At 45.1% G+C, this 17,227-nt stretch overlaps 1 protein-coding gene across 2 annotated transcripts; it reads right to left on the reverse strand.

Moving 5' to 3' along the window:
• Positions 1 to 1,785: 1,785 nt before the first annotated feature.
• On the reverse strand, positions 1,786 to 15,160 carry dlec1 (DLEC1 cilia and flagella associated protein). 2 transcript variants are annotated; one of them, XM_035619613.2, is made up of 39 exons: positions 15,110 to 15,160; positions 13,960 to 14,104; positions 13,710 to 13,847; positions 13,445 to 13,601; positions 13,204 to 13,317; positions 12,933 to 13,117; positions 12,400 to 12,629; positions 11,558 to 11,642; positions 11,368 to 11,455; positions 10,902 to 11,075; positions 10,662 to 10,798; positions 10,483 to 10,575; positions 10,190 to 10,280; positions 9,927 to 10,089; positions 9,500 to 9,692; positions 8,972 to 9,048; positions 8,665 to 8,827; positions 8,480 to 8,576; positions 8,206 to 8,336; positions 7,908 to 8,060; positions 7,673 to 7,803; positions 7,388 to 7,538; positions 7,060 to 7,176; positions 6,750 to 6,871; positions 6,456 to 6,641; positions 6,298 to 6,365; positions 6,051 to 6,202; positions 5,854 to 5,969; positions 5,670 to 5,740; positions 5,113 to 5,300; positions 4,783 to 4,965; positions 4,560 to 4,682; positions 4,371 to 4,465; positions 4,112 to 4,199; positions 3,808 to 4,011; positions 3,537 to 3,698; positions 3,278 to 3,428; positions 2,139 to 2,256; positions 1,786 to 1,992 (listed from the first exon to the last, which is right to left on the reverse strand). In XM_035619613.2, the coding sequence occupies exons 2-39, from the start codon at positions 14,032 to 14,034 to the stop codon at positions 1,881 to 1,883; spliced, it is 5,082 nt and encodes a 1,693-aa protein (XP_035475506.2). In that variant the 5' UTR covers positions 14,035 to 14,104; positions 15,110 to 15,160; the 3' UTR covers positions 1,786 to 1,880. The 2 variants fall into 2 exon arrangements, with proteins under 2 accessions (XP_035475506.2, XP_035475505.2); XM_035619612.2 differs by having other exon boundaries at positions 14,535 to 15,157.
• Between the last annotated feature and the right edge of the window lie 2,067 nt (positions 15,161 to 17,227).

Below are 17,227 nucleotides of genomic sequence, written 5' to 3' on the forward strand. Positions count from 1 at the left end.
GGTTCTCTGAGGGCCCTCTCTCCCCTTACAAAAGGCCCAAAAGGATATAGTCCGCCCATCGCGACTCGATCAGCATGAGAATCTGTCCGCTAATCTACTGACCAGTGACTTTGTAATGTCTTCCATCAAGAAAGTAAAGAGAGAAAAGAACAGAGACTGATTATGTGCCCCTGTGTCTCCATGCAGTCAGCAGACAGGAGCTCCTCATGGTTAATGGAACTCTTCAACATAGTAGGGAAGAAGCCAAATGGCTCAGTTATTACTCAGTCCCGACAAAATGAGCGCAGGAACATTTCCTCCTTTCACAGTGCCGTGAAGGAGTCATTTGAAACTTGGAGCTTGCCGGACTCCTGTAACACCTGTTCACATCTGTAACATTTGGACGCACGTCGTGTTCAATCAGCAGGCAAGACCCGTCTGAGCTCAACGGTGCATTGTACGTCAGGCAACTGAGGCAAATGTAGCAAAATGATACGTAATGGCCTCCCAGGCAGTCCAGGCAGTTAGACCACACCGACAGAATAACAAAAGCTCCGCTGACCCAGCTCCCAGCATCACTCTCTGCAGATTACTCCCATTAAACACTTGTTTTACTGTGATCAGACATGCCCTTCTGCTCTGTGCAAGACTCACTGAGCGCAATGAATGTCAATTGGACATTTGCGTCACCCTGTGCAGTTGCAGCGCTCGTAGACGTCTGCACTGCTGAACTGTGCACGTCAACATCACAGGCAGCTGTTGTGAACAATAACAACCTGTGTGTGTGCGTGCGTGCGTGTGTGCGAGCGTGCGTGTTGTGGTTTCTGCAGCATCATCTCAGGGAATGTTTTGTAGAGGTTTGGGGTCTCCAGAGAAAAGCAGGATGCCTCTGCTGTCAAACTGCTTTCTCACATGGTGGCAGGTATCAAGAGCAGAGTTTTTTTTTCTACATCTCCATCATTTTGTCATGACATTGGTGTGTCTGTCTGAATGACTGAAAAAACAACAACATACCAACAGCATAGGCAACCCTTGAGATTTTACAAGGCAAACTGGCATTTATTTGGAAATTTCCAAGGAAAAAAAACTACCTTTGGTCATTTCAACTCCTGAAAACTAAAATGACCCATTGACACTTAATAAAAGCTAAAGAGCTTTAATGAGTTATGTGAATTCAAGTATGACTACATCGAACTACACTAACTACAGCATCTTTAATGGTAGAACTGGAGGGGATAACTGAAAGAATGTCTCACATATAAATCATGAAGCCAGGGGAGGAGGGGGTTCTGCAGTTGAGGCGTTTTAGTCAATCCTCAGTCCCGAGGGCCAGTTGTACATTTCCCTCTGGCAGGCTTTCTTTTGATCTGTGCCCAAAGGGGGGCTTTTAGAAAAAATCAATTCCTTCTTCAGGGTGAACTGTGGCTGGTATCGTCTTGACGGAAATCAATAAGGCCTTTGGCAAGTCAACTTTGCTCCACGGGAAAAACCTGAAAATACTCAGGGAGTCGATTTTAGTTTTTTTAAGGTGAATGATGGATTTTCTGTAGCGCAGCGTGCTGAGGGCAACGCTGGGATTCTCCCACTGGGAATGGAGGAGCCGTTGCTCGGGTCGTCCTCTTCTCTGCTTCATGTACAGTCATATCAAAATGTATCTGTAAAGATTTATCAGTCAACATCTTATACTGTCTATCTACTGTATAAAATACATATATTTAGGTGCTATCTTTATATTAATAACCATGAAAGAAGACCAGTAACATAATTAAATGGTCGTTACGTTTAATCAAGTGACGGAGACTTGAAGTTTTTCTTTGATATTTATTCACCTTCTTTCAGAAGGAGTATAAACTAATTGATGCAAGGACAGCAGGTTAAACAGCAGCTGGGACGTCTAGTTATTAAGACTTGTACACCTCATCGAAAGACCCTGCTCCCTGGAGCTGCAGAGTGAGGGGGGTCTTCACCAGAGGGGACCGGATCACCACCGTGGCTCTGAACTCCCTGTCCTCACTGCGACAGAAAATGAAGGGCATTGTCAGCATTGTTTTGAAAAAAATGGGAGCAAAATTTTTCTTTCTTTTCGCCTTTCTACGAATCAAGTGCAATCCCAGTGTGGACACTGCACCACACTGTGCCGGTGGCGTGTTGTTTCTTACTCAGGATTGAAGCTGATGTGGAGTGTCTGGCTGCAGCTGGCGACACGGAGCTCCGGGGACCTGAGGAGCCCAGAGTCTGGGGTCACCCTGAACGCTGGGGCGTCCCCTTCGTCTGACTCTACACACAGACACACACATTCAGTAACACATAATTCTCTTGGCAATATCATATTATAATATTACTGCACAACAATAGACGGCAATTGTTTAATGTTAAACTCTCTGGGTCCAGACTTTCTGGCCTGAATAGAAGAAGGAAGAATAGTTGGACACCTTCTTACTACTACAAAAACGAATGAGGCCAAATACAGTATATGTAATAAATGGTATTCCAAATATTCTAAGTGTAAAGAAAATAATTCAAGCAGGTACAGTTAGTTGTGCCTGAGTAGACCTAAACAAGCCAAGAGCTGTTTTCAGACTTGAACTTTGAGCACTGAATTGGGACCTTCCTAAAACACTTAACGTGAAAAGGCTTAACGTCACTTAATCAGCCAAAGCAGAGATCAATAATCACAAAATTTGCTTTGACCTAAAAAACACATACACAACAGAAGTCCTATAATTATGGACGTTACTTACATTAAGCATTTTTCCCAATAAGAGCCCATTATAAGGAAAAGGCATAACTTGACTTAATATGCGAAAACGTCCATAATTATAGGATTTGGGGTTAGATTTTTTTTTGACAGGTGTAAGTGTTTACGACTAAGCATGTCTGAGAGAAATGTTGGTGATTATTGATCGCTGCTTTAGCACAGTAAGTGACGTAAAGCCTTTTCACGTTAAGCGTTTTAGAACGTCCCACCGAATTACATGTGGACATTCTCCAGGGGTTTGCCTTTCGCGTCTAGAGTAGAGTAGCAGGAGTTCGCTCGGTCCGAATCATTTGGAGATTCTCCCGCTGTATTCTCACATTGGCTCACTTGGACATTCTCCGGAGATTATACTATGGGGGCTGGCAGAAGAAGTTTCGTGAGCAACATCTGCGGACATTTTCATGATCAAGTACCGTACCTCCAGAAAAGTTCGGGACAACTTCCAGACTTCAGGGCATGTCTGAGAGCAGCTCTGCTGAGCCAACGTAAGGGTTTGGAGTATGCAAACAAAACACAACTGAAAAACGGTTCGGTGCTCACCTATAACTGATTTCCAGTACGTGTGGGCGCCGCAGCTGTAGATGTTAACTTCTCTTGTCTGCATCTGCCCCACATAGCAGTACCCAAAATCGAAGTCAGGGGTGGACAGACATAGAGTAGAAAGATCCAGGTGGGCACAGAGAGGCACCGTCTGACCAGAGCAGAGAGGAAATGTGAGAAAATTACTGACGAATGAAAACACAGTAATCATCTATACATTTTGTCCTTTCTGCAGCTGAAATTCACACCGGCGTCTGACCTGCAGGCTGTTGTTACTGTAGCGAATCAGGAGATCGTGCTGGAACCTCAGCCTCCTCTGCCCACTCGCATCGTGGATCACCGTTACCCCGGCGGGAATTTCCTCGTCTGCCTGCTGCACGTGGTCCAGGAGGGGCAGTGAGCAGTGGAAAGTCACTTTCACCTGGCATTCACAAACACAGAAGAGTATCAAAGACAACAGAACTCCTCTGTGCTACTGGAGCTGTATTCTACGAAAGTTCCATGTTCATTTCCCCTCCCCCTCATCGCACCTGCATGCTCTTTCGCGGCTGCAGCAACAGAGACTCACTGTCACCGGCAGGCGAGCTGCTGGAAGTGCCGGTCCGCGCCCGAGGCTGTGGTTTGAGTACTGTGAACGGAGGCCGGGTCCCCAGCCTGAAGTGTAGGGGCATCTCCGACGTGTTTGTCAGCTGGAGGCTCCGTGTGACATCAAATTCCTGGACTGCAAATTCCAGCTGTAGGAAAAACCAACCACAGAAAAAAATACTGTAACACCCGTGGGACTAATCCCTCACGCATGAACTTTCATTATGTGAGAGCCGAGCACACACTGACCTCCCTCTGCGATTCTGCCCTCAGTAAATCACCAGCCGAGGCATGAAACAGCAGAGCGCCTTCGTCATCCTCTGTCTGCACTAACAGCCTGCAGCGACAGGAAGAGAGGAAGATATGCAACTTAATCGGACCACCTCTGAGCTGCTTTTGCTTAACTTCAGTTGATTTTTTTTTTTTTTTATTGAGTAAGCATAAATTGAGTGGGATGCACCAGGGGCTTTGGTAACATAAATAGTGTGCTTGTACTGTAATTGCTCACAGTGCAGGCTTAACGGCTGCTTGCAGATCCATCCTGACAGGCTCCAGATCCAAACCCTGAGCTCTTCCAACTTTACCCAGGACACAGACAGCCATCTGTGGACACACAACACACCAACGGAGTCTTCCACCTTTCACATTTCCAGGTTTTCATATTGAAATATATTATGGTACGTACTGCGCATGTTACCTTGGAGTCGAGACTCATGAAACCCAGAGCGAAGCCCACACATCTGGACTGATGAGCTGAACCAGACAGAGTCAAGGGAGTGAAGGACACATGGATTGTGCTGCTGCTCTTTGCTGGAATCACCTTAAAAAACAAATACACCACAGAGAAGAAAATACGTCATTATTGAAGTGTGTTGACTGTGTAAAAATAAACGAATGCATCCGCGATCTTGTGAACATACTATTTGCTGTGGCGTGACGCAGTAAGGGTAATCTGAGAGGTTGCCCACATGGGGTCGGATGTAAACGGAGAAGAGTTTTTTATTTTCAGGAAAGGGATAAAGAGAGGCTTCTTTTTCATCAACGGCTATATTCTCCTCCTCCTCCTCCTCCTCCTCCTCCTCCTCCTCCTCCTCCTCCATGTCCTGAAATCAATAAGAGAAAGAGCCCTTAAATGGATAAAACAGACCACGTTGGTCCACTTACTGGTATTGTAGCCAAAAGAATTTCCCAGAGGCCACATTATAAAAAAATACAGTGTCTGTTTGTGTATCTGTGCTGCATATACTCACAGTCTGGCCTGCTCCCTCCCTATTCCAGGCTGTTTGACTGTTCCCATCAGGGAGCAACATTGCTCCACTTATCACCTCATTGCCGTCGACATCTTTGATTGGAAAGGCGTCTCCATATGCCACCACAACATCCACCAGTTTACGTTCGTCCTGATCGACGTTGTACGTCTCCCAGTCGATGCGAATATCTGGCGGCGGATGAAGATTTAGATTAGACATCTTCATTAAGCCCAGAAGCCAGGGGAGCAGAACGTACTGTTTCTAATCTTAAAGCTAAACTAAGATCACAGGCCGAGGGCTGTAGTTTTAAAGTTAACGGATAAATATAAAGGTGGAATTGATTTTTTTGTCTAACTCTCTGCCAAAAGTAAATAAATAACAATTTCTTAAAAAAAATATTACTCATATTTCCAAAACAGGAAATATCTAAATATTTTCTAATGATTCAGGAGTCGATCAGTCTTTTTGACAAATTGTTGCTGTTAATCCGCCTGAAGTAGGAGGGTTTCCCCCCATCCTGGGTTTTTTATTTTTTAAATCCTTTTTATTCCACTTGCCAAACATCGTGGGATTGTTGATGCGAACAGAGCGGGAGACTGTGTCACCTCCAGATACATGAGTGCCAAACCTAACGTTGCAAAAAAACAAAAGACATTCAATACCGCTGACATAATTTAAAGGCATCGTCAAATATACGTAGTTACAGTTAACGACGGATTAAATGGGAGAAGTGGCACAGACTGTATGATCGGCCCCAGGTTCTGCTCATGTGGCCGCGGGCCTGTCAACTGGAAGTAGAGCGGACATCCGTGCACGGTCATTTGCATGGGGATGAGCGTGGGCTCAAGCTCCCCCGCCTGCGGGAACAGCAAGAAAAATCTGATTTTCACCATCGTTCACCAGCGCACCACAAAACGAAGAGAGTACACGCTTTGTACTTTGCATATGAGGTTGTCTGTGTATTCCCCCCACATATCCGTGTAGGCGGTCACATCCACGGTCCGGGTCTCGAACGGTCCCAGCATCCCCGTGTTTGGCAGGACAAAGAAGGCCGCACCTTTCCCGTGGGCCAGCAGGCTGCTCACAAATTCTGAAAAAATGGACAAATGCAACTGGGAATCATAACTAGTATTGTTGGAGCTCAATATTGCTTCATTCTCAAAGAAATATACATTTAATTCATACCCTCATGTGCTTTCTCCTCCACTTTCTTGGCTTGGGCGGTGTGAAGCGGCTTTTTAACATACGTGAATCTGTGATTAAGACGCAGCCAATTTGTCACAATCGACATCATACAGTCAGCGTTTGATTTATTATTTGTGTCAGGGAGTTATCTGCCTTACCCGTTCTCTGACTGGTTGTTTGGCTTTGCGGCATGGCAAGTGAAATACTCTGCCTCTACGGTGAAAGGGGCAGGGACAGCCGTGTGATTGGTTATCAGTAGCTGCCTCGTAACGGCTCTCTTCAAAACAACATCGCCGCCAAAGTCGAGTACCGGTGTCGAGGGATTCTTCTCACGCGTGGTGGAGCTAAAGGCAAAGACAAGCGGTTGTGTCGTGAGTGCCAATAAATCAGCCTGTGCCATTGACTAAACATTTAGGATGGTCGGCTACTAGGTCTTAAGCCAAAGTAACTACCCGGCACTTGGCAGCGAGTAAGAAACGCTGAGTTTCTTGGCTTTGGACGCCACGATGCCAAGAACAAGATGAGAGTTCATCCCCTGGACCTCGCAGAGAGCAGCCACCTCCTTCAGTTCCAGCTGCACAGAGAGACAAACAGGAGGATTAAAAACACGTCACATTTCCAGAGGCGGAATAAGAGTCACCGTGGCGGCAGAGCAAACACTTTCACAACCCCTTCACTTTTGCCTGTTACATCTGAGTCTGTGGCTTTTAACATCGTGAGTTTCAGTTGTGGTAGCAGATTATGTCGTAGACCGGGGCTTACATCGACGTAAGAGGTAAACGTAACCGCGATCTCTATGCTGGCATTCGGTCCCAGAGTGCCAGAGGAGGGGTCAAAGGTGGCTGTGCACAGTGCAGCCTGTTCGCCCTGCAGCTGAGCCTGGTGGAGAAAATGTCAAAGTGATATCACCGAGTTCAATGTGTGATCCTGATTTTAGTCAACATCATCTATAATATTTACCCAAACAACCTTATACACTACTCAGATAATGAACTGTAAACATGCATACAGTTTAAGGTCTTTGTTTCTTACGGGATTTTAATGCAACATTCATTCTTTGTATTGCAGGAAAAAAAGTAGAGCAGCGTACCCTCCATTTGAAGTGTGAAGGCAGCAGGGTTTGGTTGAAAAGAGTGACGGAGGCCCCGGCAGGAACATCGACGTAGAGTTCAGAGAGGAGAAGCTCACAGTTGAGTAGACACACCCGAGGAGACTGAACATCCGCTTGCACCGACAGGTGACTGCAAGTGACGCACAGGGCGTGAGACAACATCATTAATGCTCTATAATATTGTTGTCACTAATTCTTCAAGTGGCATCTAAACATATTGGTTAGGTGAGGAAAAATCTTGAGGTGTTCCCAGTGCATCCTTACCACCCGGTTCCATTCTCCACTCCCAGCTCCAGCTCTGTTTCGAACTGCTGGCAGAAGCGTGGCCTGAAGAACACGTCCACGTTGCAGGAGGCCAAGGGAGGTAGCACACCTCTGCGTGGTTCCACTAGAATCTAAGCACCAACACAGAATACTAAGTGCAACGGTTCAAATCAACATCCATGTCCGTTTTTATTACAGACATAGTGAGGTATGTTTCCATATTAGTTCACCGTACCTGCGTGTCTTGCCGCTGCCGCTGACTGTCCTCAATCGTCCAGGAGGCCTCCAGCCTGGTGGTGTTGGTGAGGAGCAGAGTGGTCTGCGTCTGCTCCCCGAGCCTCATGAGCCCAAAGTCAACCCTGGGCACACTGACGGTCACGGTGGGACCCTGCACAAAATCAAATGATGAGCACAAAGAGATTCCCAGTTCATAGACAAAACGCTGTAACACAACACTCTTATTGTGAAAACCTGAATGTTTTAGTCAGGATTGGAGTCAATCATTTTGCGACAGTGTTTGGGTGAATTCTTACCTTGAAGGAGACTTCCACAGTCATGGTGATGGGCTCATGGCGGTGCTCTATGTGGCAAACCAGACTGGTCACAACTTTCTCTGGTTTCCCTCCGGTCACAATTAGATCGAAGTCAAAGCACTCGTTCTCCTCTGCAAACAAATCCGTCAAAGACAAACCAATCAGTCAATAAAACGATGTATACGCCCCCCCCAAAAAAATGAAATTCTGTTTACAAACTTCAAGTGAACTTTAATTGGTATTACTTGGAATGACACTAAATTGTGTGACACACCTATTCTGCCAGTAGAGGGCTCTACTTCTATGATGTGGCTGCTACTGTTCATCCTCTCCCACTGAAAGAAGATGAAGGTCCTGCTGTGGTTCCACATCTGACAAAAACAATACAAATACAATACCAGTTATAACTAGCGTGAACAGAGAATAAATATAAAAATCAAACAATATGACTTTTAACACCTTGAAGTGCTTGCGGGTGGTCGTGCAAATAAAAATCTCTCCGGGGATCACAACAGCGTAGGGCTCCAGCAGGACCTGATACGACTCCGTCGACCCCTTGACCTCTATCTCCATGGCGATGACGTCGCTCACCTTGGAGCCAAGGCGCACAGGCTGAAGGACACTAGATTTCGAACACGCACACACACAAAGAAAAAAGAAAAACTTTGATGAATGAAATGCCAGTACGCTTAAGGAGCTGTGGATCGGATCCCGAAAAACATCACACATTAGCGTTGGACTGTGATGTCGGGTTAAAGAACTGTACCTGTTTTCACTGGGCCTCAGTGGCGGCTGGGGGACGTCCCTCAGGACCAAGTGACAGACACTGTGGTAGTCCTTCAACTTGAGAAAACACAGTCATTTATGTTTTCTTTTAAAGCCGTTAATAGTCGGGCCCCAGCTTATTTGTCAGAGATTTTAACTCCCCGCCAGTACACCAGGGCATTGCGGTTTTCCAGTCAACTTGTTTTAGAAGTCCCAAGGTCAAGTATGAAAAGTGGGGTGATCTGGCCTTCGCTGTTGCTGCTCCAAAACTCTGGAACAATTTACCTCCCGACTTGCATTCAATCTCTGACCTCTGATTGTGTTTAACTTCATTACATTTATTTTTCCTGAAGCTTTTGTTCAAAGCGACTTACAATAATAAATTTTTTGATTTGACAAATTTTAGACATGCTTAACTGACTGGGAGTCAAACTTTGACCTTCTGTACCAAAGTCAGCGGTGCAACCCACTGAGCTGTACCAGTTGCAGTTGTTTTTAAGTGAAGTGATGGTTTATGTTTCTTCTCTACCTCTTTGGGACAGAAGGTAAACAGGAACTCCTGGTCCTGGCAGGGGGCCAGCAGGCCTGTCGGGGGGCTGACTTGGAAAGCATCATCTGTGGCCAGGTGGAACTGGATCTGGGAAGGTAAAGGGGTTTCCCCCGGAAGCAGGGGGTTCAGGTTGGGCTTCAAGATCTGCCAGTGGAAAGGCAGCTCCAAGTGGCTTCATTCCCAGAGAGAGAGAGAGAGAGAGAGAGAGAGAAATGTGAGAAACAGAGACACATAATAGTGTTTAGCTTCTTAATCCATGGCACTTGAACTATGTGAACGCTGCCAACAATAGGATTCAAATGGTCTCACAACACACTATGTAGTGCGGTGGCAAAAAAAGGTCACAGACGCCTGTTAGTTTGTTGTGGAAAGGCATTAGAATGAGATAGGAAGGACCGACACTTACATGTTGTTCCTAATGACAAGTTTTTTCTGCTGCACCGAGTGAGGGTTACATGAGCTGAAGCGGACAAAGTGCTCCGCGGTGAGGTCACGCACTTCGCCGATCAGAAGGAGGTCCTTCTCTCCAGACACGGACGCGAGTTCCAGAGCAATCGACTGGCCTTCGCCTTGAAAACAAACATTCTTCGGATCACATTTAAGCTTACACCAGAGAAAAAATTGTCGCTGAGGCTTTCAGAAACTCGACCAATCACTGAGGAGGTTCACCTTCGATGGAAACATCTTTCACCTGGCAGTTGTCGCAGACAACGGTGAAGACCTGGCAGCTCTTCTCGGCAGTGGTGGGAAAGAAAACCACCTGCGCACACACACAGACACAAGTAATACTACCCAAACATGACACACACACACACACATAGACACACAGAGAGATGAATAGAAGTGAAATGTGCCTCAAAAAGTGGGAAGTTTAGTGTGATAGCTTCCAATCATTTTGACCATTATACATCTTCATTGTTGTTCATAGTTCCTCCTCTGTGATGCCTCCATCACAGACTCACCTCCACTCGGGTGGCCTCTCCTGGCTGCAGCACAAAAAGAGACGGGCTGATTGCGAAGGGTGGCTGCTCAGAAAAGTATGTTCTGGCGACATGCTGCATGAATGGAAGAGAATCTGTCAGGTTCGCCTCGTCACTTTAACTGCTACTGATACGGCGATTGTGTGTGTCAGGTTTTTTACCCTGAGGTTTGAGACTGGCCACTGGTTCTTTGGGATTATGCAGAACGTCCCGGCGCTGAGGCCAACATTCTGGCACAGAAACTCAACAAACTTCACTCCTCCGATCAGACAGTAACCACAGTCCAGAACTCTTGGTACTGGGCAATAATTAGATAAAAAAAAACACTGTGCATAACCAAATAAAATACATAAATGAGCAAAAACATCAAGGTAAGGTGGGTAGATGGTAAAGAGACTCACGGGTGAGTATCGGAGGGGGCCGTGCGGCTGCGATGGGCACCACGAGCAGCTGCTCAGCCTGTGTCTCCACCACTATGAAGTCCTCGTAGTCGGCCAGGGAGTCTGGGGCAAACTGCACCGTGTACTTACAGCTTATCCCAGGGGCAACGACACCACCCTCACTGGGGAACCTCCCTGCCAAAACATACATGAATATATCTCCCATTTCTTATAGTGGAACCTGTCTAACTCTACATTCATGTGTGTGCGATTTAATATTCTGGCCGTTAGGTATCAGTTATGGCGGGTGGTGCGAGTATTCATATAAAGTATTGCAACAGCAACACAGGAAAGCCAAAAACCACAAGCTGCATGTATTCCTTTTTGATACAATTACTGACACTTGATATATTTGATGATTTCCTTACTACACAGAGCTCACAGGAAGGTTGTATAATCCAATCAGGACAAAAAAGGAAGAGCTCACCAAGGCCAATAGAGAAATAGGGAGTGGTAGGGGGGATGACTCGGACAGGACGGCTCGAGCAAGTCACGTTTTGCAGCTCCAGCGTTGTCTAGGCACAGGACAGAGCATTTTACAGTGCGTCACCTCATGGCAGAGCAGTGTGGAATGCTCTGATTCTTTACCTTTTGCAGTGCAAACGTCTGAAACACACCTCATAGACATGGCCTACACTGTAGTCGGTGAAAACCACCACCGAGGGTTTTGCCAGGAAGACCGGGGCAGGATCATCCGTTGGGCTTTCGGATAGAAAGAACACAAAACACGTGAACACAAAAGCGTCTCACAGGAAGTGGTGAGCTTAGCATCGATCTGACGAGTTGCCGACATGACATTCTTCAAAACAGCAAAGCAAACATTTCTGGTTTTATCACATTCACCTGCCCGATGTTTGAATCCATGCTGGACTATTAGAAAATTATGCAGTTCTTATGGCAAACTAAGGCCCTGCAGCAACAACCTTCATAACCACTGAGTCTTCCTGCTGACCCCCATCATACTCCCACTTCTGTACACTGTGTGCATTTGAGGCATACATGAAAACAGCGTAGTGCACATACACACAAACCCCAGCCTGATACACTGTGTCATGACACCTGCACCTTACAGAAATCAAATCACCCATGCACTTGTACAGAGTAATCTTAATTCATATTAATTCACAAAGTCGGGTGGCTAAATATTCAAATGACAGTTTCAGAGTTGCCACACTCGTGCGGTAGATCCTGCTGACAAAACAGTAGCCCCCATTGTTCCACAGTCGGCCATGACTAACAGTGTTTTTATCCACAAGCAAAATATGAGGTGGACAGTTGTTTGCAGTTAACAGTGAGGAGGGACCTGCGCTCATTGTGTTCCATCAGTGATTTTTATGTGACCTACTATGTTAATACCTTGCCTTTTTTTTATTTGCTGCCATGCAACAAAAGGATTTACTGTAAAAATAAAAAAAAAAACGATGAAAAGGGTTCCTGACGGTCAGCACATTCCAGGTACCTTTGTTCCCCCATCCCTTTCCTCTCGTGCTCCCTCTTCGCCCCTTTGGCCCTGGGCTGGATGAGGGACATGCCGCCATGCTGTGCATGCGGAGGAAGGAAGTGAGAATTGCGCAGGCAGCTGTGTCGACCTTTCAGCCTGCTCAGTTTCTCCGTCGCCTCGGCCTTGTCCTTCGCGCTCGGCTCCCCCTTCCACGTCCACTTCGGTCTGGGTTTGACCTGGGTTGGCTTCTGAAACACACGCAGATGATTGAATGATGTTTTATATCTTATATGATGGTACTTGTGTGTAAATTACATGTCCTTCCTTCCCAGAGGAACTCGGTCGGGTGTGCCAGATCAAAGTTATCTTTTACGTCAGTTCTCAAAGCTCAGAGGAACGCCTATTAAACAACGTCCATGTTGTTTCCTATGATTGAATATTCTTTTGTCTGTGTTTATCTATTTCTTTCATTGTCTTCATTTCAGGGTTTTTTAAGTATCGCCCATGTAAGCTCTCGCTGAGCGAAAGCATGTCAGCTCCGTACTCCTTACCTTCTTGGGAGTGTTCTTCCTCTTTGGGCCATCCGAGCTGGACTCAAAAGTCAAGCTGTGGTCTGACTCGCTCATTTTTAATACAGCCTTTGCTGGACTGGGAATCTTTGTAAAACCATCATCCTGAGGCTCCTTGGTCACGCGCATGGTGTAGGCGATAGTGGGCTTGGCAGGATTCGATTTTACTGACAGGAGAAGCACAAGGGAAACAGTGAGGGGAAAACACATCATTCATGAATAATTCGGAATGAGTAAAAGGAAGGTCGGGTACCTGCTGATGGCGGTCCAACTCGTGGTTTCTGTGTAGTAATGTAGTCCTGGGGGGAAATCAGGTTGTGTGTTTCGAGAAGATCGCTGTCCACACACCAGGAAAAGGCTGATGTGACTGAAAGAAAGAACATTGCAACATCCCCGACACTGTCAGAGCACATTCATCTTTGCAAGCAATATTAAACAAGCCGACTATGCAGCAGTATGATCAAGTATTACATCAATTCATAAAAACATCTGACCTGTAATTAGGCCCAGGTGATCGTCAAAGTCTCCTGTGTTCTCCTTCATCCTCTCGTACGCCAGTCTTTCTTTCCTTGCAGCTCCAGCTCTCGCTTGGATTATATGACTCTCCAGCATGTCTGCCTCTTTCATACACCGATTGTATTCAGAATGAGCCTATTTGTGGGGAAAAAATACAAGGAACAAAACAAATAATAAGGATACCAATCATTTATATAGCCCGATGTTGGCAGCGAATTGTGAGACAATAAGTTTGCGGTTTACCTGTTGAAGCTCCTCAACATATTTGACATGGCTGCTCCGTCCACCCTTTGTCTTGATGAGGTTGGACAACGTCTCTTTCCCAATGATGTCTTCTTTGTAAAGGTCTTTGAATGTGCTCGCAAATATGTGATAAATATCCTAAATAATTCAAAATAATAAAGTAAAATAAGAGGCAGTTTCTGTGGCAGTCGTTTTGCATGGTGTTTACTAACCAAGGGGTTATGAGGGAGAAGCGTACTGTGCATCCTACCTTTTCTTCTAAGGGTCTGTGGCCACTCGCGGACGAGTCGGACGTGGAGTTCTGTCTCGTCTCCGGCTCCTCCATCACGCCTCGGACATGCAGCACGAGATGAAGGCCGCTGACAGGCTGACGCTAAACTGGATCGCTGGCTTGACTTTGGATGAAGGAGTATGGGGAGTGGGAAAACGGGTAGTCACTGTTTAAGAATTACTAGACGGATGGCGGGAAAACGTTGAACAGTTCGGAAAGTATGAAAGTTATGGGAAAAGTTGAAGACAAGCCGGAATGTCGTGATTGACCTGAACATTACTGATGTTTGAATGAAGTTATGGGTTGAAAAATGTGGAAGGAGAAGAGGGCCAAAAAAGGCTTAAACCTTGGGGAGAGCAACATGTCATATGATAGATAATAGACAAAAATAAAACATTCCATTTTGATGCAAATGTTGTGACGTCCCGTTGGGGCAACGATCAAAGCATCAAAGGCACGCACACTTTTTCCAATTGGAATGAGAAGGACATTAGTCAAGGTATGGGACTTAATAATTAGGGTTAATAGTAGAGAGACAATAATATTTACATTACCTGGCATAATGCTGGCTTAGTCAGACACTGGAGCAATGCAGTTATGATTAAGGCCTCAGATGTTGGTGGAACGCAGTAGTTGGTTGGCCCACTTCACATTGTGCGAGGGAGCACGACAATACATACGTTTTGACACGAATGAAGAGTGACGAGTGTGGTAAATGAGAGAGAGAGTCGGAGCTGCACTGGCCTCGCAGAACACATGTAGCATGTAAGCTAGGCTAGCAGGTAGCGTGTGTGGCATGAGCTGTCTGCGAGGTGAACTGGTGAAGTACGACATTAACGGACACTAATACACCTTCGTTCATTTCACTTCAACATTCATTCATGTGTTTTCATTTCTTTTATTTGACTTTACTGTCACTTGACAGAGAATGCCTTCAAAAGCTGCCGAGCATGTAATGTGCGGTGACCAACGAGCTGATCTCTTCTTCTTCTCCGCGGGTTTCCTGTTCAGTCGAGCTGAACGATTTTATTGTTTGAATCGAGTTGTGTCGGTTGATGAATGTGGAAGAGAGAAGAGGGCTCACAGTTCAGAGTCACGGCTACGTTACAGTGTAAATAATAGTCCTCACCTGCTTTTTCCGCCCCGCTTGTCAGCCATCTTTGTGTACGCGCGGTTGCCATAGCAACTGTCAAAAGGGGTGTGTGTTGGGGGGGGGGGGGGGGGGGGGTCTAGATATAACCCCTGGTTGTTCTACAATGCAGGAGTAAAACAGACACTGAAATCGCAGAAATAAAATTACATTTATTATATTTCAGTGTCTTTTCATTCTCTTTCATTTTATTATTTTGCATCTCAATGAAATTCCATTACTTATTAAGATAGTCATAATAATCCCTGATAAATACATTTTGAAGCACCTTTATGGATGACATCCGAAATGACATGACAGACATCCGATAAAAATAAAACAAATCGTGGCCACACTATACTAATTTTGTGGCCACGAAATACTAATTTGTGGCCAGTATTTTGTGGCCACATTAGTATTTTGTGCACAAGTAATACCTACAGTATTTAAAATGTATTATTTTTCCCACCATGGAAAATCTTCCAGTTATGATTTTTTGCCTCAATGTGTACAAACATGTTTTATTTGCTATTTTTCAATTTTGATTTTAATTCTATTTATAAGAAAATATCAAGTATAAATACAAGTTTCATTAACATTGACTGAAGCATCTATAAAGGTACTTCAGTCAATGTTAGATTTATTGATCAGGGATTATTATGATAACTTTGTTCATAAGTAATGGAATTTTAATGAGGATGTACATTTAATCAGGGATTTGATTGTGAAAAGCATATTTCAAATGATGACCCAAAGCATTCTCTGTCACACCATATATATATATAAAAGTACATTACAGACCATAAACATTACAGGACGTGGAATACGTTGATACTGTATTTATTTGTTTTCTGCCTTTATCATCAGAAAATCATACCTAACACATATGTACTGCATTTAAATGAGGAAAGGGAATAGTATCTCTAGACCATAAGCCAATTATGGGAAGTATACAAATTAGAAAAAACAACACACCTATGACATCTTCTCTTCGTTTGATCAGTTTAGTGAATAATATCAACTACATTGATCACATAAAGTTTCAATAATTGATCACAAGTCTAAGCTCTTCAGTTGAAATTGACAAAAACGTGTGATTTGAAGTAATTGATTGAGAACAATGCAGTCATTGTATTCATTTTTACTTTTTTAGAAATATTTGCAGCACTGACAATCACCTGACATGTGATCCAGACAGCCAGGAGAACAGATGCAACGCGTTCATCAAACAAGCACACCCACACACGCATTCTGCACCGTCATACGAGGAGTGGCGTTGTCATTATTACCCTTGAAACCTTTCCATTAAGTAGTATAGAAATAATCACAGGCATGTTCCACAATGCAGAAGACACTGAAATGACTAGTATGAGCAGAGCTGGTTTCACTGCGTTGTCATGTAAACCGGTGTAAATGCCACCCAAATTGCTTATCTGTGGCCTTACACTAAAGGGAACCAATAGTTGGGAAATATCAAAGTCAAAAGTTTTTGTTCAGGAGGTCAAGATTCCAAATTTAGCCCCCAAAAACAAAACTCCCTTGACTGTGGTGATCAGCTCATGTGGTGCTCAAGGAGGGATTCTCAAAGAGGCAATTGTTGTGCTCACTTTGTGCTGTAGCTCCTCGTGGTCCGTCTGACAGAGCAAGGCTTACCTCGACACAACAGTTCATAGGACACTGGCTGGCGGACACTGATAATCAGGAGGCGCAGAGAGGGATCTTTCGAGAACCTCAGATATGGCATTTTTAGGACATGAGATACATGGACACAAGCTCCATATTTCAAAGCACTCTGAATGGGGAAACTAAACTAAAAGAGTGCAGCTCAGGAAGTGCAGCTGTGTGTTCACAGGAGGTGGGATCGGCATGCATCATAACTAGTTCCTCTGTGCAGCTTTGATTTGTTGCTTTAGCTCATATCTCTGTGCTTGACAACAACGCTCATCCGAAACCCGGTAAGGATTGACGGTTCTAGCTGCTGTCGTCACAGTAGCAACTGACATGGTGTGACGTGGAGCGATTGTACTCCCAACATTTACAGTGAGGTGTAAAACGGTTTAGGGAAGCGGCAAGAACGTACGTCACACTGTAAATTGCAGCTCTGTGCCAGACTGGGAC

Source organism: Scophthalmus maximus, chromosome 21 (assembly GCF_022379125.1).
Source record: "Scophthalmus maximus strain ysfricsl-2021 chromosome 21, ASM2237912v1, whole genome shotgun sequence".
NCBI lineage: Eukaryota > Metazoa > Chordata > Actinopteri > Pleuronectiformes > Scophthalmidae > Scophthalmus > Scophthalmus maximus.